Genomic DNA, 17974 nt, shown 5'->3' with positions numbered 1-17974 from the left:
GATAGCTGTTTGCTAAAACCATTCTTGGATTTTATCAACTTGACCAATAGAAAAGCCAGAGAGGCGTGCAGACGTATGGTTGGAAAGCCAATCACGATGTACCTCAGGGTGACGCATCCTCCCATCAGCTGTTTTTGTTTTCCTGTGTGGACACTGGAAGTTAATAACACAATAATAACAACAGGAGTGTAGCCTCTCCGAAGTGAAACGGTCGTCAGTGAGCTGTTCCTGTTTATCTTTGCTCCCGTTCCGGTTAGCCATAGCAGCTCACGCTCCTGTTTACGATGTGCACCATCTGAGCCAGCCTGCCCGGACATTCCTGTCCCCGAAGAGTGTGAGCGTGGCGCTTACAGTCGGGGAGCAGCAAAAGGGGAAGCGGGTTCCGGCGGGGATCGACCCGGGCCCAAGGCCTCCGACCTCTAGAGGAGGGGGAATTCAGCTGCTGGGATGGAGTCACCGGACTTATCCGACGACCCCGGAGTGCATCGAGGTTTCATCTGTGCCTCGTTTAACCAGGACACCACGTAAGCAACCTGCGAGCTGGGCCCTGCATGAACTCAATCTCCTTGATACACCTGACCGTTGCATAATTATTTTCAGCTGCATTTCTATAATGTGGTTTATTTTCTGATGGGACCTGCAAAGTGAGCGCATGCAAAATGAAGTAACCTTTTTGTGCGCACCATTTAAACTTCTAGACGAGAGTCCCATAGAGCTGGCTATGAAGTAGGCCACTGTGTGGCCTATTGCACTTTTGAGTAGTCTTTTAGTATTATAACCAAACTTGTAGTAACACAGATTAACAGTCTCTTGCTTACACTCCCAGTCAACGTGCAGTGCTATTTGTTAATAATGAAAATAAACGGAGCTTTAAGAAAAATCTGCTTTACAGTATCTCATACTGAACCAAGAATTCACAAACTCTTGATTTTAATGTGTGTCTCCTTAAACAAAGAACTCCTTTGGGTATGCTTCAGGATAAACAGCCAAATAAGCCTGCTGACCACAATGCTATTGTGCTCCTCTCATCTCCAGCTGAGCTAGGAAGGCAGGCATCTTTATGGAAATTAACCGCTTTTAATGGTAATTGCTTTAAGGCTTTGTTGCCTAAGCATGATAATGACTCAGGTGCCAAAGACTTATGCACATAAACAGATGTTTGCCTGAAATTCTTTGTGGCAGGCTTAAGCTGCCCTAAGCCTAACAAAGTAGTTCTGTGATCTGATAACCATGTCCTAACCCTGTTGTCAGTTATGGTCATGCTACTATTGCATCATGGACAATGATGGGTTAGTTATCAGTAGAGCTGTAAGGAAGTCAACTCAGGCCACAGTGTATTATTTTCTTGCTTAGAAAGTAGCTATTACAGCATTGGTATCTATGATCCATTATAACCATTCGCAATGGTTTACAGTATTATACTAGTGACCATATGTGTGTGTTGGTGTATAATACTAAAGACGTTATTTTTTTAAGGTATTCCAATGTATCCAACTTAAATTAAAGGCAGATGGTATACTTTGTAACTACAGTGTTACTAAAAAAAGCTCTGTATTTGGGTGTGCTTCCATTGTAGCTCTCTATCAGTGGGCACTAAGACTGGCTACCGGCTCTTCTCAGTCACAGCTGTGGACAAACTGGACTGCATCCATGAAGGGGGTAGGAGTGACATTGTTCTTCACTCTTTTTAATCAGCAAACAAACCAACCTGCATTCTGCCCCCTAAATATGACACGAGTACACAGTGACAGAGGTCTGCACAGCATAGTTTGAGCTGTGGTCATGTTCACCTTAATTTAGGCTGTTCAAGTCATGTTTAGTCTGATGTGCAAGGTAGGTAAACGCAGACGGAGGCACTTCTTTTTTTTTTGTACCAAAAGGCTGCCACGAAGACTGGCAGCAAGTCTGGTACAGGTCAAACCATTCTCACAGCTCACAAATAGATGGGATACTGTGAATGTACTATGAATGAATTTTGACATGAGGTACTTTCCATAACTTCTCTGAGTAGAAGTATGCAAGTATTCAAGAGATTCATCTGTTTTTCTTTCCCCAGTGGAGTGTCCAGATGTCTATATAGTGGAGCGACTGTTTTCCAGCAGCCTAGTGGTTGTGGTCAGTCTGTCCATGCCACGACGAATGAACGTCTATCACTTTAAGAAAGGCACGGAAATTTGTAACTACAGCTACTCCAACAACATCCTCTCTGTCAGGCTCAACAGACAGGTAAAGACAAGAGCGACAGCTTTGCATACCCCTTTATCATCCCGGTTTGTGCTGATAATTACATGTTCTTGTGCTCGTGTCTCTTTCAACATCAGCGGCTCGTGGTGTGCCTCGAAGAGTCGATCTACATCCACAATATCAAAGACATGAAGCTCCTTAAGACGCTGCTCAACACACCCATCAACCCCTCAGGTAGACTACAGCTTTTGGAAGAAATTAAAGCTTTGCCTGCTGAAACATGACAAAAAAAACCCCCAAAAACCCCCAACTGTTAGAGAGACAGCCTGATGCCCAGATGTTGCCAAGTTGTTCTGTGGGCTAGAAGACACTGAAGCATTAATAATAGTACAGCACCTTTAAAATCTCTTTAGAAAGTTTTTTAATGAAGGCAAAAGAAGGATGCTTAGAAGGTAAAGCCAGTCTGCAATCGCAAACAATAATAGATTAAAAAAAAGAAGATAAAATTGATACAAGGAAAAGGGGCATAGAACTGAATGCAAAATGTCAGTAGAAAAAGAACAAAAAGCAAAGTAATATCAAAAAGACAAACAGACACATCGCATAAAACCTGGTCTATAAAAACATGTTTTCAGAAAAGACCTAAGGGAAGTCAATGAAGCTGCGAGCCACAATAGCCGAGAGGCCCTGATGGCAGACACATGGTCACCTTAGAACAGCCAGAAAGGGCTCAGCTGAGATTTTAAGGTTGCCATACTGTTTATGAGGGCTGCATACAGTTCAGATGGGATCAGCATGTCTTTTACGTAGCCTGCCGGAGATTCCAGTTGGCTTTAAAGGTGATTAAGTGATTAAAGAGAGAGTTAGAAGTTACTGTGTGCAGAGAAAATAAATGCAGCTACAATTTGATTTGACATTATGCTATCCAATGCAATGAAATTCATGCATTTTGTGACACTTGAATAATATATGGGAATATTTGGGGGACTGTAAGGAAAAGTATTATCATATACATGTGTGTTAGCTGTGTATTTAATCATGCAAGTGGAATTTACATTACTTTTTTGACTGGAAGCCACTGTGGATACATTTTCAATTTACAAAACAAGCAGACAACAATCATAAAGTCAGCAAATGGACTCTGCTATATCAATACTGATTAAATGTGACAAGGCGCTTCAGTTCCTGTAACAGTGATAAGAATTTTGCATTTCATGGGCTTTCCAAAGCACTGTGTTTAAAAAAGCATGCAACAGTTGCTTGATCCAATGTATTCACAGGCCCAACAGCATTATTCTTTATAAGTAATAAGTCAGATTAGATAATGCATGTTAACTCCAATAGGCAAAAAAGCCAAATCAGTGATTATGAAAAGAAAAAAAAAAGATAAAATAGTAAATAATCCTCTTGTCTCCTTTATAGGTCTCTGTGCACTCTCCATCAACCATGGCAACTCCTTCCTGGCGTATCCTGGTAGCGCCACCATGGGAGAGATCACAGTTTATGATGCCAACAATCTGGTGAGGCAACAAAGGAAAGAAATGCAGCTGTTTTCATGTCACCTGGAAACCCCATGGGGGAAAAGAGCAGCCTTGTGTTAAAGAGCATTGTTGCCCCTTTAGAGCACTGTGACGCTGATCCAGGCCCATGATAGTCCCCTGGCAGCTCTCACATTCAACGCCTCCGGCACAAAGCTGGCTAGTGCTTCGGAGAAGGTGAGGGTTTGATTTCCTTTTTCACCTTCCTTCTCTTTTGTTACACATCAGTCCCTCCTGACCACGCTTTCCTCCACAGGGTACTGTCATCAGAGTCTTCAGCATCCCTGAAGGACAGAAGCTGTTTGAATTTCGCAGAGGCATGAAAAGGTTATTATTATTCTTTTCTCGTAGTTTAGGCATTAAGTACTGACCAGCAGTCAGAATTGAAAAGAAAAAAAATCATTGAACAAACATGATTCATAATGTAGGAAAGAGGTTTAATAAATTTCTCGTGACATGAAGGTGAGCAGTGCAAATAAATCTGGTAATATTCACCAGTTACATGTTTTGGTGAGTAAGATACTTTACTGCTCTTCCGCTCAACAGCCAATGATACATGGCTGTGAATGTGCTGAGCAGGTTCCAGTGTCAGTGACTGACTAACAGTAATGTGAGTGGTGGGGTCATGGAAACATTACACTGTAAGATAGCATGGAGGCTGTCATACACAGCGTTTCAACACTCACACTGCTGTGACCGGACTGTGTGCAAAGGTTTGCAGAGTCATTTCTTATCTCAGACAAAAATCCTTAAAGGCAAAGTCGTGCACGGGCTTTAATAATACATCACTGTAATGTTAGTTTTGGATTACTTAAAAGAAATTAAATCTCACTGTTTTGTTTCTCTTTCTATTTCCTGTGTGTGTTCCAGATATGTTAGTATCAGTTCGCTGTCCTTCAGTGCAGATGCACAGTTCCTGTGTGCCTCCAGCAACACTGAGACGGTCCATATCTTTAAACTGGAGCAGCACAGCCCAAGGTTGACTCTCTCTTCCTTTTTCAAGCTTCTTTTTTCAGTTACTCACTATCTAATTTTGTAAAGAAAATTGTGTTGAGAATAATATTAATCCTATAGTCCTATTATATAAAGTCATATGTTAATGAATGTAAATATTCACAGTCACTTTATTAGGTGCCTCTAAAAAAGTAGTTGGCACTGGATTGGACCCACTTTTTCTCTTCAGCATTAATTCTTAATGGCAGAATTTCAACAAGGTGTTTCTGTGTGGGGATGCATGTTCTCCCTGTGTTTGCGTGGGTTCTCTCCAGGCACTCTGTCTTAATCCCACAGTCCAAAGACATGCAGTTAGTGGTTAATTGGTGATTCTAAATTGTGAATGCAAATGGTTTTCTGTCTCTTAAGTGTTAGACTGGGGACCCTGTCTCTTGCCCTAACAGCTGCAGCCTTGTATTGGATAACCAGAAGATAATGGATGGATACTGAAAATATTCCTTAGGTCTTTTGGAGCATATTGACATAATAGTATCACACAGCTGCTGCAGATCTGCCTGCTGGTCAGCTGTAAATCTCCTGTTCATCAGATCCCAAAAGGTGTGAGGCTGGAGGCCATTTGAATACAGCAGACTCCCTGTCATGATCAAGAAAGGGATGGCTTGAGCTTTGAGATATAGGGTGTTATTAGACAATGGTGCACCGTGTATAGGGATGTGCATGCTCAGTAACAATACTTTGGTAGGCTGAGTAGCATTTAGATGATGCTCTGTTGTTTCTAAGGGACCCAAAGCTAGCCAACAAAATACTCCTCCACACCATTACATGTGTGGAGGAGTATTTGGCCAACTTTGCCTAAACCATTGATAAAAGGTAGGAGGAATCAATTTTTTCATGTTGTTTATGCCAAATTCTGACCTTACCATCCAAATATTTCAGCAGAAATTGAGACACGTCAGATTATACAATCTTCTATTGTCCAGTTTTGAAATGTAGCCTCAGTTTCGTCTTCTTAGCTGAAGGAAGTGGCACCTAGCGCGGTCTCCTCCTGCTTCATGGTTTGATGTGTTTTGTGTTCAGAGATGCTCTTCTGCCCACCTTGGTTGTAACAAGGGGTTATTCGAGTTGTTTTTTTCGTCCTGTCAGCTTGAACCAGTTTAGTAATTTTCTCCTGACCTTCTGACATCAACAAGGCATTTTCACCCAGAGAACTGCTGCTTACTGGACATTTTCTCTTTTTCAGATTTTCTGTAAATTCTAGAGATGGTAGTGCGAGAAAATCACAGCAGATCAGCAGTTTCTGAGATGCCAACAACCAAGGCTCATTCAAAGTCACTTAAATCATCTTTTTTCCTCTGATGCTCGGTTTGAACTTTAGTAGAACTGGTGTACCTAATAAAATGGCTGGTGATAACTGATAATAAACCATTATTTAGATGAGTATTATCCTGCTTCACCATTACTATTATTTTATTTTGCACGGGGGACTCACAGACAGTTGAGATGCTTTTGTCTCAAACGTTGCTCTTCCTAACCAGAGTAAATGAATGCCTCGACCTCTCTGCTGTGTTATTATTAAAAACAGCACTTTTTTTTAACTCTCATTGCTCCATTATATTATAAAACTGTTATCTTTAGTAGTCTTTTATTCATGTTAAATGTTTTCTTTCTCTTTAACTACAAAGCATCTTGTTTGATTCCAGCCAAGAGGAAGAGTCCCCTACATGGTCAGCATATGTGGGGAAAATGTTCACAGCAGCCAGTACCTACTTACCCACTCAGGTATCTGACATGATGAATCAGGACAGAGCCTTTGCCACAGTGCGACTCAACATGTTCGGTCTGAAGAACATTTGTGCCCTCGCTACGTAAGAGAACTACAACTATACAGGTATATTAAAAAAACACAAGTCTGTATCTGTGCAGGTTCATTTATATTGTGTGTGTGTTGTTTTTGTTGATGTTGTTGTCAGGATTCAGAAGCTTCCTCGCCTGCTTGTGGCATCTTCAGATGGGTTTCTTTACATCTATAATGTGGATCCACAGGATGGAGGCGAGTGTGTCCTTGTTCAAAAGCACAGGTGTGTATATCTTAGTGGGATGTACAGGTTATAAATATGGCAGGAAATCCTCATTCTAAATTAAAATGTATACTTATTTTGGTTCCCCTTGACTTACTCTAACTGAAAAGTTAGACATCTTGAGGCAGAAAGAAAGGTGAAGATGAAGATGTAATCATGTGCACTATAATCACATGTAGGAGCTGAAAAGGCTTGAATGCTATGTTTTTGTATCTGTATGCATTTAAACAGTTGTCCATTTCCTTACTTCCATACTTTTCCATCTTTTGTTGCTGTTTAAAAATCTCACATTGTTGTGTATTCCTGTTGTCGCATTATCTTAGGTGTTAAATCCTATTCAGCCCATTTCTTCCATGCTTCCTCAGGCTCTTTGAGTCCAATGAGGAGCAGGTGGACCAGAAGGAACAGGAGAACCCAGAGAATGTCCCTCCACAGCCAGCTAGCCAAACATATGCTGCCACTGTGGCTCTCCCCACGACCGCACCCTCCTCCACCACTCTAATGGGTAAGATTTAAGGCTGGCACTTTAAAATGAGCATAGTCAGTATACTTTATGTTTAATGGCTGTTAAACACAGCTGTAAATTGTGTGTGTATGTTCAACTCTTAGTATTGTTGTCAAGCGACTCCTGTTTAAATAAAGCTTGTTTCTTTATGGTTAAAACCCTAGCCATCCAAATATGATCAGAAATATTTGAAATTTTAAAATGCTCTTTCTTTGCTTCTTTCCAGGCTACTCCGAAGACGGTGGAGCCCAGAAGGGTGAAGTCATCCCCGAGCACGAATTTGCTGAGGGCCCCGTTTGTCTGGATGACGAGAATGAGTTCCCTCCGGTTGGAAACCAGAATAACTGACCAAATTCCCCAGGGTACCCTCCCTGCCCCTGCACACAAACCAGACTTACCTGTTTCTAGTAGGAAGGTTGGACAAAATATTCCTAATGTGTTGCGACATTGTGGCTTCCCAACCCTCTCACTAGTTACCCTGCACACCTAAAGTTAAATCTTGGAAGGATATTACCTTCTTGTATTTCTGTATTTTGTGCACCCATTGTTATTTGTAAAGGATATAGAAAAAAAAAACACAAAAACAGAGCAGAAGGTCCGTTCATCCTAAAGAAAAAAACATCAACAGAACATTTGTTCTTTAAGTCAAAGGCTGTCTGAACCATCCTAATGTTAACTCCCATATACTACCACTAACAACAGTGTTAAACATGTTGAAATAATCACTGTGCACAGCTAGAAATTCTGACTTTTATACTACTGTTGAATATATGTATTGTCCAACGACAAATCATTACTATGGTAGCAACCTAAAGAGCAGGTAAGTAGTATGAGCTGACCGACAATACTTAAGCTCAATAATATCCAGGGGTTAAAATAACAAAAGTGCTCCTATGGCCTCAGTCACACTAGGAAGAAATTGGCAATTGGCAAGTTTTTTTTGGGACCAAATACAAATTGTTGACCAACTGGTCACCCAGAGGTTGAGTGTACAGTGCCCCCAACCTCTGATTTGATTGCAAGGCATTTGCACAGGTCATCTGGGGGGAAGCAACCTGCCTCCAAATTATTTCAGTTATTTCAGATTTCCAAATAATTGCCAGCTTATTTATAAATGCAAATAGAACGCCAAAATGTTGCAGTAAGTTGCTGCAACCCGGAGTCAGTCTGCGTGGATGAGTATCTCGTCTGCACCATCATGTTTATTTCTCCAAGTGAGGATACAATGAATCGCGTCAGTGTCAGTTACAAAGATTTGTGGTGGGCAATTCACTGCAAGCTGCACTGAATTTAATGCTGCAAAGCATGTCTTATGTTCAGACTTTCAGAAGGCTGTAGGAGAACCACATATGAGTATACAGCTTGTTATCCTTTTTACAGTGAGTTACAGTGTTTAATCACTTTTCAGCGTTGCCTTTTCTCAGCAGCGTGCACACAGAGCAAGATTCATTTTTCTTTCTTTCTCTTTCTTTCCCTCGACAGACACTAATACATACATTACATGTGTCTTTCAAAATGGAGCTATTAGTGGGACTGTGCTAGTGTATTATAGCAGTGTCTGAATGTTATAGTATGTTAGGATTAGTTCAATTAAAATTTTATGCTTAACAGATGCCTTAATTCAAGGTTTTCTAACTGTGGGATGTGAGACAGCAGCCCAGGTGCATAACTCCAATTCAGGTTCACAAAGTGTACATAGATTTCAGGTATATGAAGGAAGTGTTTGCAGTGAAGTAAATCTCTGGATAAAACCTGGGCTCCGCCTGAACCTCAGTTCTCAGGGCCACACAGTCCCCAGTTATTCATAACAAAATAAGAGATCACCCATATCCTTTTAAAGTCTGAGCAATGAAATTAAGACAGAAAATTGATTGAGTGTTTATTGACCCTTCTAACGCTTTAAAATTAATTAAATATTAATTTTGATATATGAGTTTTAACTTGTATCATGCTTACCACATCTGTGTTTTTCTTTGCAATTTATTTCTTAAAAAATGTGTTTTGCAATTTTTTCAGGGGGGATAGAAATCACACTGATGATGTAAGATTCTCTAAAACTCATGTATCAAGTTTGACACACTAGAAGTTAATGTGTTGTAGCATAAACATGTTGATTCTCCTTCCGCCTTCTCTCACTTTTCTCAACTGTCCCACTGTTTTCAGAGCAGAACGTCCCTGAAACCTGAATTCAAACTGTATTGTGTTGTTATTACATTTCTGGTATCCTCATTTTTGAGCCACACAATTACGTTGCTCTTGATATAATGTTGGTCATTAATGGAATGAATTAGCTGCAGCTGTTTGTTTATAAATTTATAACGTTTTCCCAGTCCACTGGTGCTGAGTCCACCCCTGGCTCTGGTAGGACTGACTGAGGACTGAGGTAGACGGCAACAGATTTCAATTAGGGTATTATTGCATACAGCGCTTAAGTGCCAACTTAACCCTGTTTAATCAAAAATTTATAGCAGACTGACTTCGTCTTATTACCGTTTTATCCCAGTTTTATTGCCAAATTGACGCACCAAAGTTGGTTTAAAGGCAGCAGCTGAGCATTGCTTCAAAATGATCTGTCTTTGAAGAGACCATTTCAAAGGCAATACCACTGCAAGTTAATTGCATACAGGCATAATTATTTTTTTCCGCACAGCAGTCTCCGACCACTGTTTTCCCTAGTGTGACTGGACCCTGGGAGGTATGCTTAAAACTCACCTAAGATTTTACTTCTTAACAAGCCAAGTGCAATGTTAAGTCTTAGGACATTTATCAGGGCCATTCCTGTGTATGGGGCTCCAGAACATTTCAATCAGTGGTCATAAAAATGTATGATACCTCAGGAGAGACAAGCAGTAGTTCACTCACAAAGAAATTATACATAGATATTATACGATACACTATTTAAATCACGATACATGCCATAAGTATCTTGTGTCTGCATAAGTAAGACTTGCCGATGCAGCTGTGATACTAATTATGGTAGCAATACACGAGACTGAAAAATCCTGCAGAGTCACAAATGTAACCTGATGAAATATTTTGCTCTGTAGGTGCAGCAGTCGACAGCTAAATGCAAATCCTGGGAAGAGCTGTACACGACAAAGCTACAGGTCCATTGTTTTCAGTGCAAGCCTAAAAAACGTGTTATTTACTTAATAATTCTGAATATGTTAACATATACATCAAGTTATTTTTACATTAATGCATTAAGTATCCTTTTTGTGTAATGTGTTACACATCAACACATAGACCTAACATTCGTAAAATATATGTTAATGGGTTTTTACAGTGTATAATGTGTATATAACATTTCTTTATAGTACTGTTGTAATAAGTAACATAGTAATATGACTTGCCAGAAGGTGGCGCTGTTGGGGCACCTGTGAGCTGCATTGAGCTGTTCAATACTGGATATTTACACCAGAGACTCATTAAATCTCAGAAATGATTTGACCTCTGCAACAAGTTTTGTTTTGTTTGTTTTTTATTTGTAATTATATTATAAATGTTTGAATATTATATTAAAACCCATCAAATATTCAACAAGATAACAATAAGGATCTATTTTCAGAAGTTTGGTCTCCAAAATTTGATTATCGCAACAAAAATCTCTGCCCTAAGCCCAATCCTATCCACTAAATTTAGTATGTCTTATGATCTGATATAAGATGTGTTATTTTTCTAAAATTACTGAGAATTACTCCAGCCACTGTTTTACTAACAGGCCAAAGTTCATCCACCTACTTCTCTTTGCCCTCTCCTCTTGTTTGTACATGTCCTGTAGCCTCTGGCCATTGAACCCCTTCACTAATGGCTTCTTCTACAAACAAAGTGCTAATCGCATTTTTTTAAAGAGTGAGACTTGTTTCTCCAGCTGTGAGCCTGTCTTATCAGCCTCTTGTGTGAGTGTTTACATGTGAATCCCACCCTCAACCCAGCCTGGGGCAACGACAAACAGTCTGTGTCAGGTCACAGCACGGTGCTGCTGACTCGTCTGTCCTGTAATCTGCGATGGACACTGACTTGTCAGTGGCGATGTCCCATAATAGCTTCTCCCTCCTCCGAGCGATCCTCTCCGCTACCACCTGGTATTCAGTTGTCTTGACATCCAAAGGTGTTTCCTCAGCCTCATCACGCTCAAGATCAAATATTAGTGGAGGATCGTGGACCTGCTGCTTTCCTGTTTCTCCACTGCATGCTTCTGCTGCACCTATAAAGAAACAGGAATACATGCATTCCCCATAAGCCCCTTTTCGCCTACATTAAACTGAAGAGTGTTCTGAAACGCTGCTGAGTTACTATTTTAGTTCAGGGTTTAGAATTATTTAAATAAATGCAAAGATAGTCATTTTTGCAAGATGATGCTTCAGGATGAGAATGAATCTGCTACAATGTAGCCTTTAGGGTTGTTTTTCTCTTTTAAACATCTGTCTGCAGAGCAGGGTCACCAGTCTGGTACCACCATGATGACATTATGTAAACCATCCACCACAGTGGTAGGGCATAACAAGCAGCACTGCAAACATACGTGAATAAACACGTCATCAGCATTAGAGAAGTTTGTTTCTCAAGCTGTTTTAATAACATGACATCATGCCCGACTGTAGTGTAATGGATTGTGGATGGTGGGCACGCGTGCCCTCCATTTGACCAGTACCTGTGATGTAGAAAGCTTTGTGTCTCCCACTGCGAACTGTCTGAAGGTCACCAAACCTCCCTGCAGCACCACTGTTAGGGTGGAAGAGAAACTACAGAAAAGAAGGATTGATGTCTGCAGGCAACTCAAAAATACAACATCACTGTGAAAAGTACGCTCGCAGGCCACATGGTAATACACCTTGCTAATACCAGGCTAAACCCTCTTTGGGATTCAGAACTGCCCTAAATCTTCACGGTATAAATAATCAAAGCATTCAATAAGTTGTCAAAACTCTCAGAGATTTTGGTCCACGTCGACACGATAGTGTCAAATAGTGGCCCAGATTTGTCATCTGCATGCCCATGATGCAAACTGCTTGTTTCACCACATCCAAAAGGTGTAAGAGATTGTGAGGTTTGCGACATGGCATTTTATCCTACTTGAATGAGCTATCAGAACATGGGTACATGTGGTCATAAAAGCATGGATATAGTTAGCAACAATACTCAGGTTTTGGCATTTAAACGACTGGTACTCAATTAGTTCTCAGAGAATATAAGAAAGCATCCCTCACACTATTACACTACCAGCAGCAGATTGAACCATGGACACAAGCCAGGATCGTTCAATGCTTTTATTCTATTCAAGCCAAATTCTGACCCCGCATTTAGAGATGCTCTTCTGATAACCCCGGTTGTAATGAGTGGTTATTTGAGTTACTGTTATCTTCCCATCAGCTGGTCATTCTTCTTTGACCTATGTCATCGACAAAGCAGTGTTGACCAAAGAACTGTCGCTCACTGGATATTATCTCCTTTTCCTGGACCATTCTTTGCAAACCCTAGAGATGGTTGTGCAGGAAAATCCCAGCAGATCAGCTGTTTCTTAAATACTCAGACCAGCCTGACTGGCACTAACAACTGCTGAACAGGTGTACGTAGCAAAGTGGCCAGCAAGTGTATACAGCTAAATATAAATTCAAAGTGAATTTTTTTTTCACCTCATGGCCCAACTGTTCACCATGTAGGAGGATATTTGTGGCATCAATGCCATCATAACGTCTGTCAGAAGGGAGTGTTACCCCCGCCAGAGACAGAACAGTTGGGAAGATGTCCATACCACTGCACAAAGAGATAAGGAGTGAGTAAGCACTGTTTTTAATGGCTGGTAAAAGACTGTTGGGTGAGTCAGTAAACAAGGTTCTTCTGTACTCTTTGGCTTTATGACCGTGTAGGGTAGTCATATATTTTATAGGATCTATAAAATTGCTCATCTATATTCACAAATATATTGTATGCATATACCTATTTAAATGATATAAACTAGCCTGTGCATGCTACTAAAGTGGTGCACCTGAGCAGGGCCGAGCTGGTGGTATTTGCAGGAATCCTTCCAGGCCAATAAGCCACTGTAGGCACTCTGTGACCACCCTCCCACGTAGTCTGCTTAGCTGAACCGCCACCTAGTACACAGGCAGAAAAAAATGTAAATATGATGATGCAAAGCAATAAAATGGACGTTATACTGCTCAGAAAGCTTATTTTATTTACCTTTGTTGGTCTGCCATTTGCCTCTGAAGGGCCCTACGCTTCCTGCATACTGGCATTTCTGTTCCCATGGACCGTTGTCACCTGTAAAGAGTGTGCACACAAGGCAAGACATTCAAGACAGTATTACAGGCTTTGTCAGAATATCAGACATGAATCCAGGTGACCAACCAGTGAACCAGATGAGTGTATTGTCTCTGTCTGTGGCCTCAGAAGCATTCTTTATTGCCCCAACCAGACTATCCAGCTCTCGCAGACTGGCAGCATACACTCCACTATTTGGGTGATTATCAGTGGTAGGGGCATCTGGAGATAGTGGAGGGGCCAAGGGGACGTGCATATGAGCAAGTGCTATGTAGAGCAGATAAGGTTGTCCTCGCTCACTGAAAATACAATTAATAAAAGGAAACTGTGTCAAAAAATAAGGCTGGCGGATGCTGCATTGAAAAAATAAACTATTGGCTTACAAGCAGATTTGTATTAAAGCTAAATGACCTGACAAACTCTTCATTCACTGACTGCCAAATACTATTTCAGACACTTGTCACAGCAACATAACAGTAATCCTGGACAAACACAGTTATGGGGTACTTGGAGAGCAGCCATCAGCGGTGTATTTCCTGCTGCTGATGCCTCAGGATATCTGCCATGCTATTGTGCTGTATTGTGCTTCATTCAAAAGCTCCAAACCAGCTTCTACATCAGAATTACCCATTTTTACTCATGCTTAAACTGAAACAAAACCATGTCTGTCAAAAAACAAGCAGTTCTGTGCTTGCAATTTAATTTTTCCATCCAAAACACAGCATTATCAACTTAAAAGAGCTTCACTGATAAAAACAAACAAACAAAAAAACCCTTCTATGTCTTTACAGCTCATTACTTACAATCACAGCTACACTCGTTCAAATGATGCAGTCATGTAACATAAAGGCATGTTTTTTGTTATGTTTGTAAATTTAATATAGCATATTTCAAAAAATATATACACTACTGCTCTGTTAGCAGGCTATATTCTGTTATTAACAATTTCCATCAGGAATGGTTCAGAAGTCATAAAGCACACCACAGAGCCATACTAAAACATTGTGGTAATGTTCTTTCATTATGATAAACATAGACAACTGTGTAGACTGCAGCAGTTTCTCCTTTTGTCATCCAAGGCAATCAACTACAGATGTCTGCAAGAGCTAGTACCTGGTTTCACCCCCCCACCATGTGTCGACAGAGGATCCACAGTACATGCATATTCTCAGGCAATAAAGCAGCATTTTGAAACACTGTTCAGATCAAGCCGATGATAAAAGCCTCACGTGGAATCATTCAAAGAGAATCATATGCACATAGTAAAGGACAACAGTTTCTATTGTTGTGGAAGTAATGCGTGAAACTCTAAATCACATCAGATTTCACTTCTTAACTTTCACACACACGCATATTGTCTAAAGAAAGATGTAACATACCTGGCTGTAGGGAACTAGGGCATTTTTGGCTCTGACACATGGTTGCAAAATAAGGCTCAGGAAACGCTGTGCTGCTTTAATGTACATTTTTTACAGCATATTTGCACTACAGTAACCTTTCTAAACTTAACACAGGTAACTCATGAGGTGCAAATATGTTTTTAGCTCATACAGTTCTGTACTGGGTTCAACCCAGTACTAGGAAGGTGTAAGGTCTGTGTAAATTAGTGCAACCTCATTGTACCTTGCATTGTGTATAATCCGGAGTGCAGCAGACTTGTATTGCTCTGTTAGTGTCCACAGGTCAAGCGGCTGCTCCACAATAGTGCTATTTTCAATCAGAGGAAGGCCGATTCTGGAATAACAACCTCCATGTATGTTCCTCTTCAATCTAGAGCACAAAAACAATAGATTGTAATAAAACTACATTTGGCTTGGTGAGGCCTTGGAAGAAAGAACTGGCATCCATTCATGGTTGTTATAGTATAGTAAAAAAAAAAATACTTCTAATAAATAAATAGCTACTTGCAAAGTATTGCTAGTCACTGTGCAACCTATACTTTCATTATTGTGTGACACTGTCACAGTACTACACCTGATCACTTGTGGTCCATATGAGTCACAGGGGAGGCACTGGGGCAGGTTATATCCTGGGATATCAGTACATCCCATGTCATTACTGAAGGGAATACCTAAGTAGTAGTCAAAACCTGCACAAGAGATATAGAAAATATTGCAAATATTGATCAAAGTATCAGCATGTTATCACCTTACCATAAAAAAAGTCTTATCTCTCAACTCTCTACACGTGTCCTTATGGTAACTAGAGTAGTCAGGTATTTTTCCCTGCACTACCTGTTTATACCTGCCTGAGCACAAGGCTAGTCAGTGCTTTAAAGATGCTGATGTGAAACTTTTGTGGTTGTGGTACAGGGAAGGGGATGGGACGGGGGCAACTGTAAGTCTGGCCTGTGTGTTGTCAGGTGCAAATATGTTGTCTCACTAGACACAGCTGGTTGGAGGACGTGATTAGTGACCCTGTGCAGTCTGCTCCCTGCAGTGAGGTTGGGAAATGTTTCACAGATACCAAACAACAAAACTTAAGTGGAAAGATACAGCATTGTGCAACAGGAAAACTGTCTACATTAACCCACTGATCACTGTTTTATGTGAAACACACAAAAAGTATCGAATGCTCAACTGATAGATAAATTCCTGCACATTAATTTTTTCAGCATTTCTTCTGGCTGTACTGCTGCCGTTTTTGCTAACTCTTAGCAACTGACTATAAACTCTTAGCAGTTTTCTATCTGGATTGGTCACTAGCAAATGTAAATATTACCCCCATCTCTCTTAGACTTAATCATATCTTATACTTCTATAAATTCTCAAAGTATAGAGTAGCTTGTGGTTTCCAGTTGAAACATACAATTTACTGTGATTTAGAACAGAGTTTTTGAAACCTTATCAGTACATTTAAATAAAATTGCATATCAAATTGTGTATCAAAGATTTACATATTGAAGTGACAAAAGCAAAAGTCTAATATACTGTCATGGTAAAAGAAAGCACAGTGTGTGTCATTTCAAAGGTTTTAAAGGTAGAATGGTTTAGTTTTGTGATGTTAAATGTGAACAAAGACTTCTGCATTGATGTACCAAAGTATTGTAGAGTGAAATGTGAGGCCATCTGTCTGACAGCTTGTCCAACACATTACAGTGATCCCACATGTAGCAGCATATCCACATCAGAATGACTGACAAAGACAAAATCAAGATGTTATAATGGCCCAGTCAAATTCCAGACCTCAACCTGACTAAAATACTATGTTGGGGCATTAAAAGAGCTGTGCATAAACCTCAGCAACCTTTGAAAGCGAGGGAAGACAACATGGGGGACAAAGTCACACAGAAAATGAATATTTAAAGTTATTGCTGCTAAAGGTGATTCTATAAGCTATTAAACCATGGACTACACTTATTTTTTAAACACTGCTTCCACATTTTGGCTCAGTTTTTGTTAAATAAATAATGACACAGTGTAATATATCATTACATTATTTTATTATATTATATTATTATGCTTATATTTTGTACTTAAATAGTTCTTATCTAAAACTAACTGCTATTTTTTCCACTACATGAAGTTGACAGACACTTTGCTTAAATATCCCACATACCCCTGTTAGTTGGACTGTATAGTCCATTGTGTCCAAGATGCCATTTCCCGATCATGGCAGTGTGATATCCTGCCTTCTGTAGTAGCTGGGGTAAGGTAACTTCAGACAGAGGCAGGCCAGCTAGAGACTTCACCCCGAAGTTGTGAGTCACCCCGTTTCTTAGGCCATAACGACCTGTCAGGATAGCAGCACGGGACGGAGAGCATGTCGAGGCTGGGGAGTGGAAGTCGGTCATTCTAGAGAATTAAAAACATAAAAATATTTTATCATCATACCATCTTGTGGTTTTGTGTTATTCTTGAATTTTTTAAGTTTCTGTTTAGTTTTCATTATTATTATAACCACATCAAGCTTCACTTTTGCTTTATTTCACTGTCATTTTAGTGAAATTTTCTTTCAAAATCACTGACTTCTGATTTTATTATTCTATTTCCCAGACTGTGTTCCCTGTTTTGTTTATGTATCTGTGCTTCATAACTTTCATTGTCTCTTTCATCTTGGTTAATGTGCAGGAGTCTTCTTGTCTCAATGTTATCTGACTTTTGGTTGTTGGCAGGTTTACATTGGAGAGTTCTTTTTAGTGTCTAGTTCTAGTTATCCTGCATGGCTTTGTGACTGTATGCATCTCTCATACTGACTCCTCTTGATATGAACCGTTTCCTTGTGTGTTCTGCTCAGTGTTATCTGTGTAAATACATGATCAAGATGCTTTTATGTCCTGTGTTTCATGTTTTCTGGATTTCTGTTTGTTCCGGTGTTGCCTGATGCCTTCTGTCATGCTTTGTTGTTGTTGTGCTTCCACTTTTGTTCCTTTTCCCATGGTCTGTGTGAGTACTTTGTCTTTAAAAGGACTCACAAATAAAGGCTCCACTTGTAACTTAACTTCCTGC

The 17974-nt window shown here is 40.2% G+C and overlaps 2 protein-coding genes across 7 annotated transcripts in view; one reads left to right on the top strand and one right to left on the bottom strand.

Moving 5' to 3' along the window:
• The first annotated feature begins 474 nt into the window (after positions 1-474).
• Positions 475-10709, top strand: wipi1 (WD repeat domain, phosphoinositide interacting 1). The gene is made up of 12 exons (XM_040023270.1): positions 475-524; positions 1577-1659; positions 2057-2226; positions 2322-2418; positions 3607-3704; positions 3807-3899; positions 3979-4049; positions 4593-4700; positions 6377-6541; positions 6647-6754; positions 7120-7259; positions 7486-10709. Exons 3-12 carry the CDS (start codon positions 2128-2130, stop codon positions 7605-7607), a joined length of 1101 nt encoding a protein of 366 aa, XP_039879204.1. The 5' UTR covers positions 475-524; positions 1577-1659; positions 2057-2127; the 3' UTR covers positions 7608-10709.
• arsg (arylsulfatase G) overlaps positions 8002-17974 on the bottom strand; it is a 20645-nt gene continuing 10672 nt past the window's right edge. For 5 of the 6 annotated variants that reach the window (XM_040023268.1, XM_040023266.1, XM_040023265.1 and 2 more), the window contains 9 exons: positions 17085-17320; positions 15501-15615; positions 15150-15296; positions 13614-13825; positions 13446-13526; positions 13249-13357; positions 12896-13016; positions 11914-12004; positions 8002-11466 (listed from right to left, as the gene is read on the bottom strand). In XM_040023268.1, coding sequence (XP_039879202.1) covers positions 11186-11466; positions 11914-12004; positions 12896-13016; positions 13249-13357; positions 13446-13526; positions 13614-13825; positions 15150-15296; positions 15501-15615; positions 17085-17320 — 1393 coding nt within the window. In that variant the 3' untranslated portion in view covers positions 8002-11185. The remainder of the gene's footprint in view (positions 11467-11913; positions 12005-12895; positions 13017-13248; positions 13358-13445; positions 13527-13613; positions 13826-15149; positions 15297-15500; positions 15616-17084; positions 17321-17974) is intronic. The other variant, XM_040023269.1, reaches the window with a different exon arrangement.

The sequence above is a fragment of the Simochromis diagramma genome, unplaced genomic scaffold (genome assembly GCF_900408965.1).
Source record: "Simochromis diagramma unplaced genomic scaffold, fSimDia1.1 OVJJ01000208.1, whole genome shotgun sequence".
In the NCBI taxonomy this organism is placed as follows: Eukaryota; Metazoa; Chordata; class Actinopteri; order Cichliformes; family Cichlidae; genus Simochromis; species Simochromis diagramma.
The sequence above is the reverse complement of the archived record's forward strand: the minus strand, read 5'-3'. Positions and strand labels throughout refer to the sequence as shown.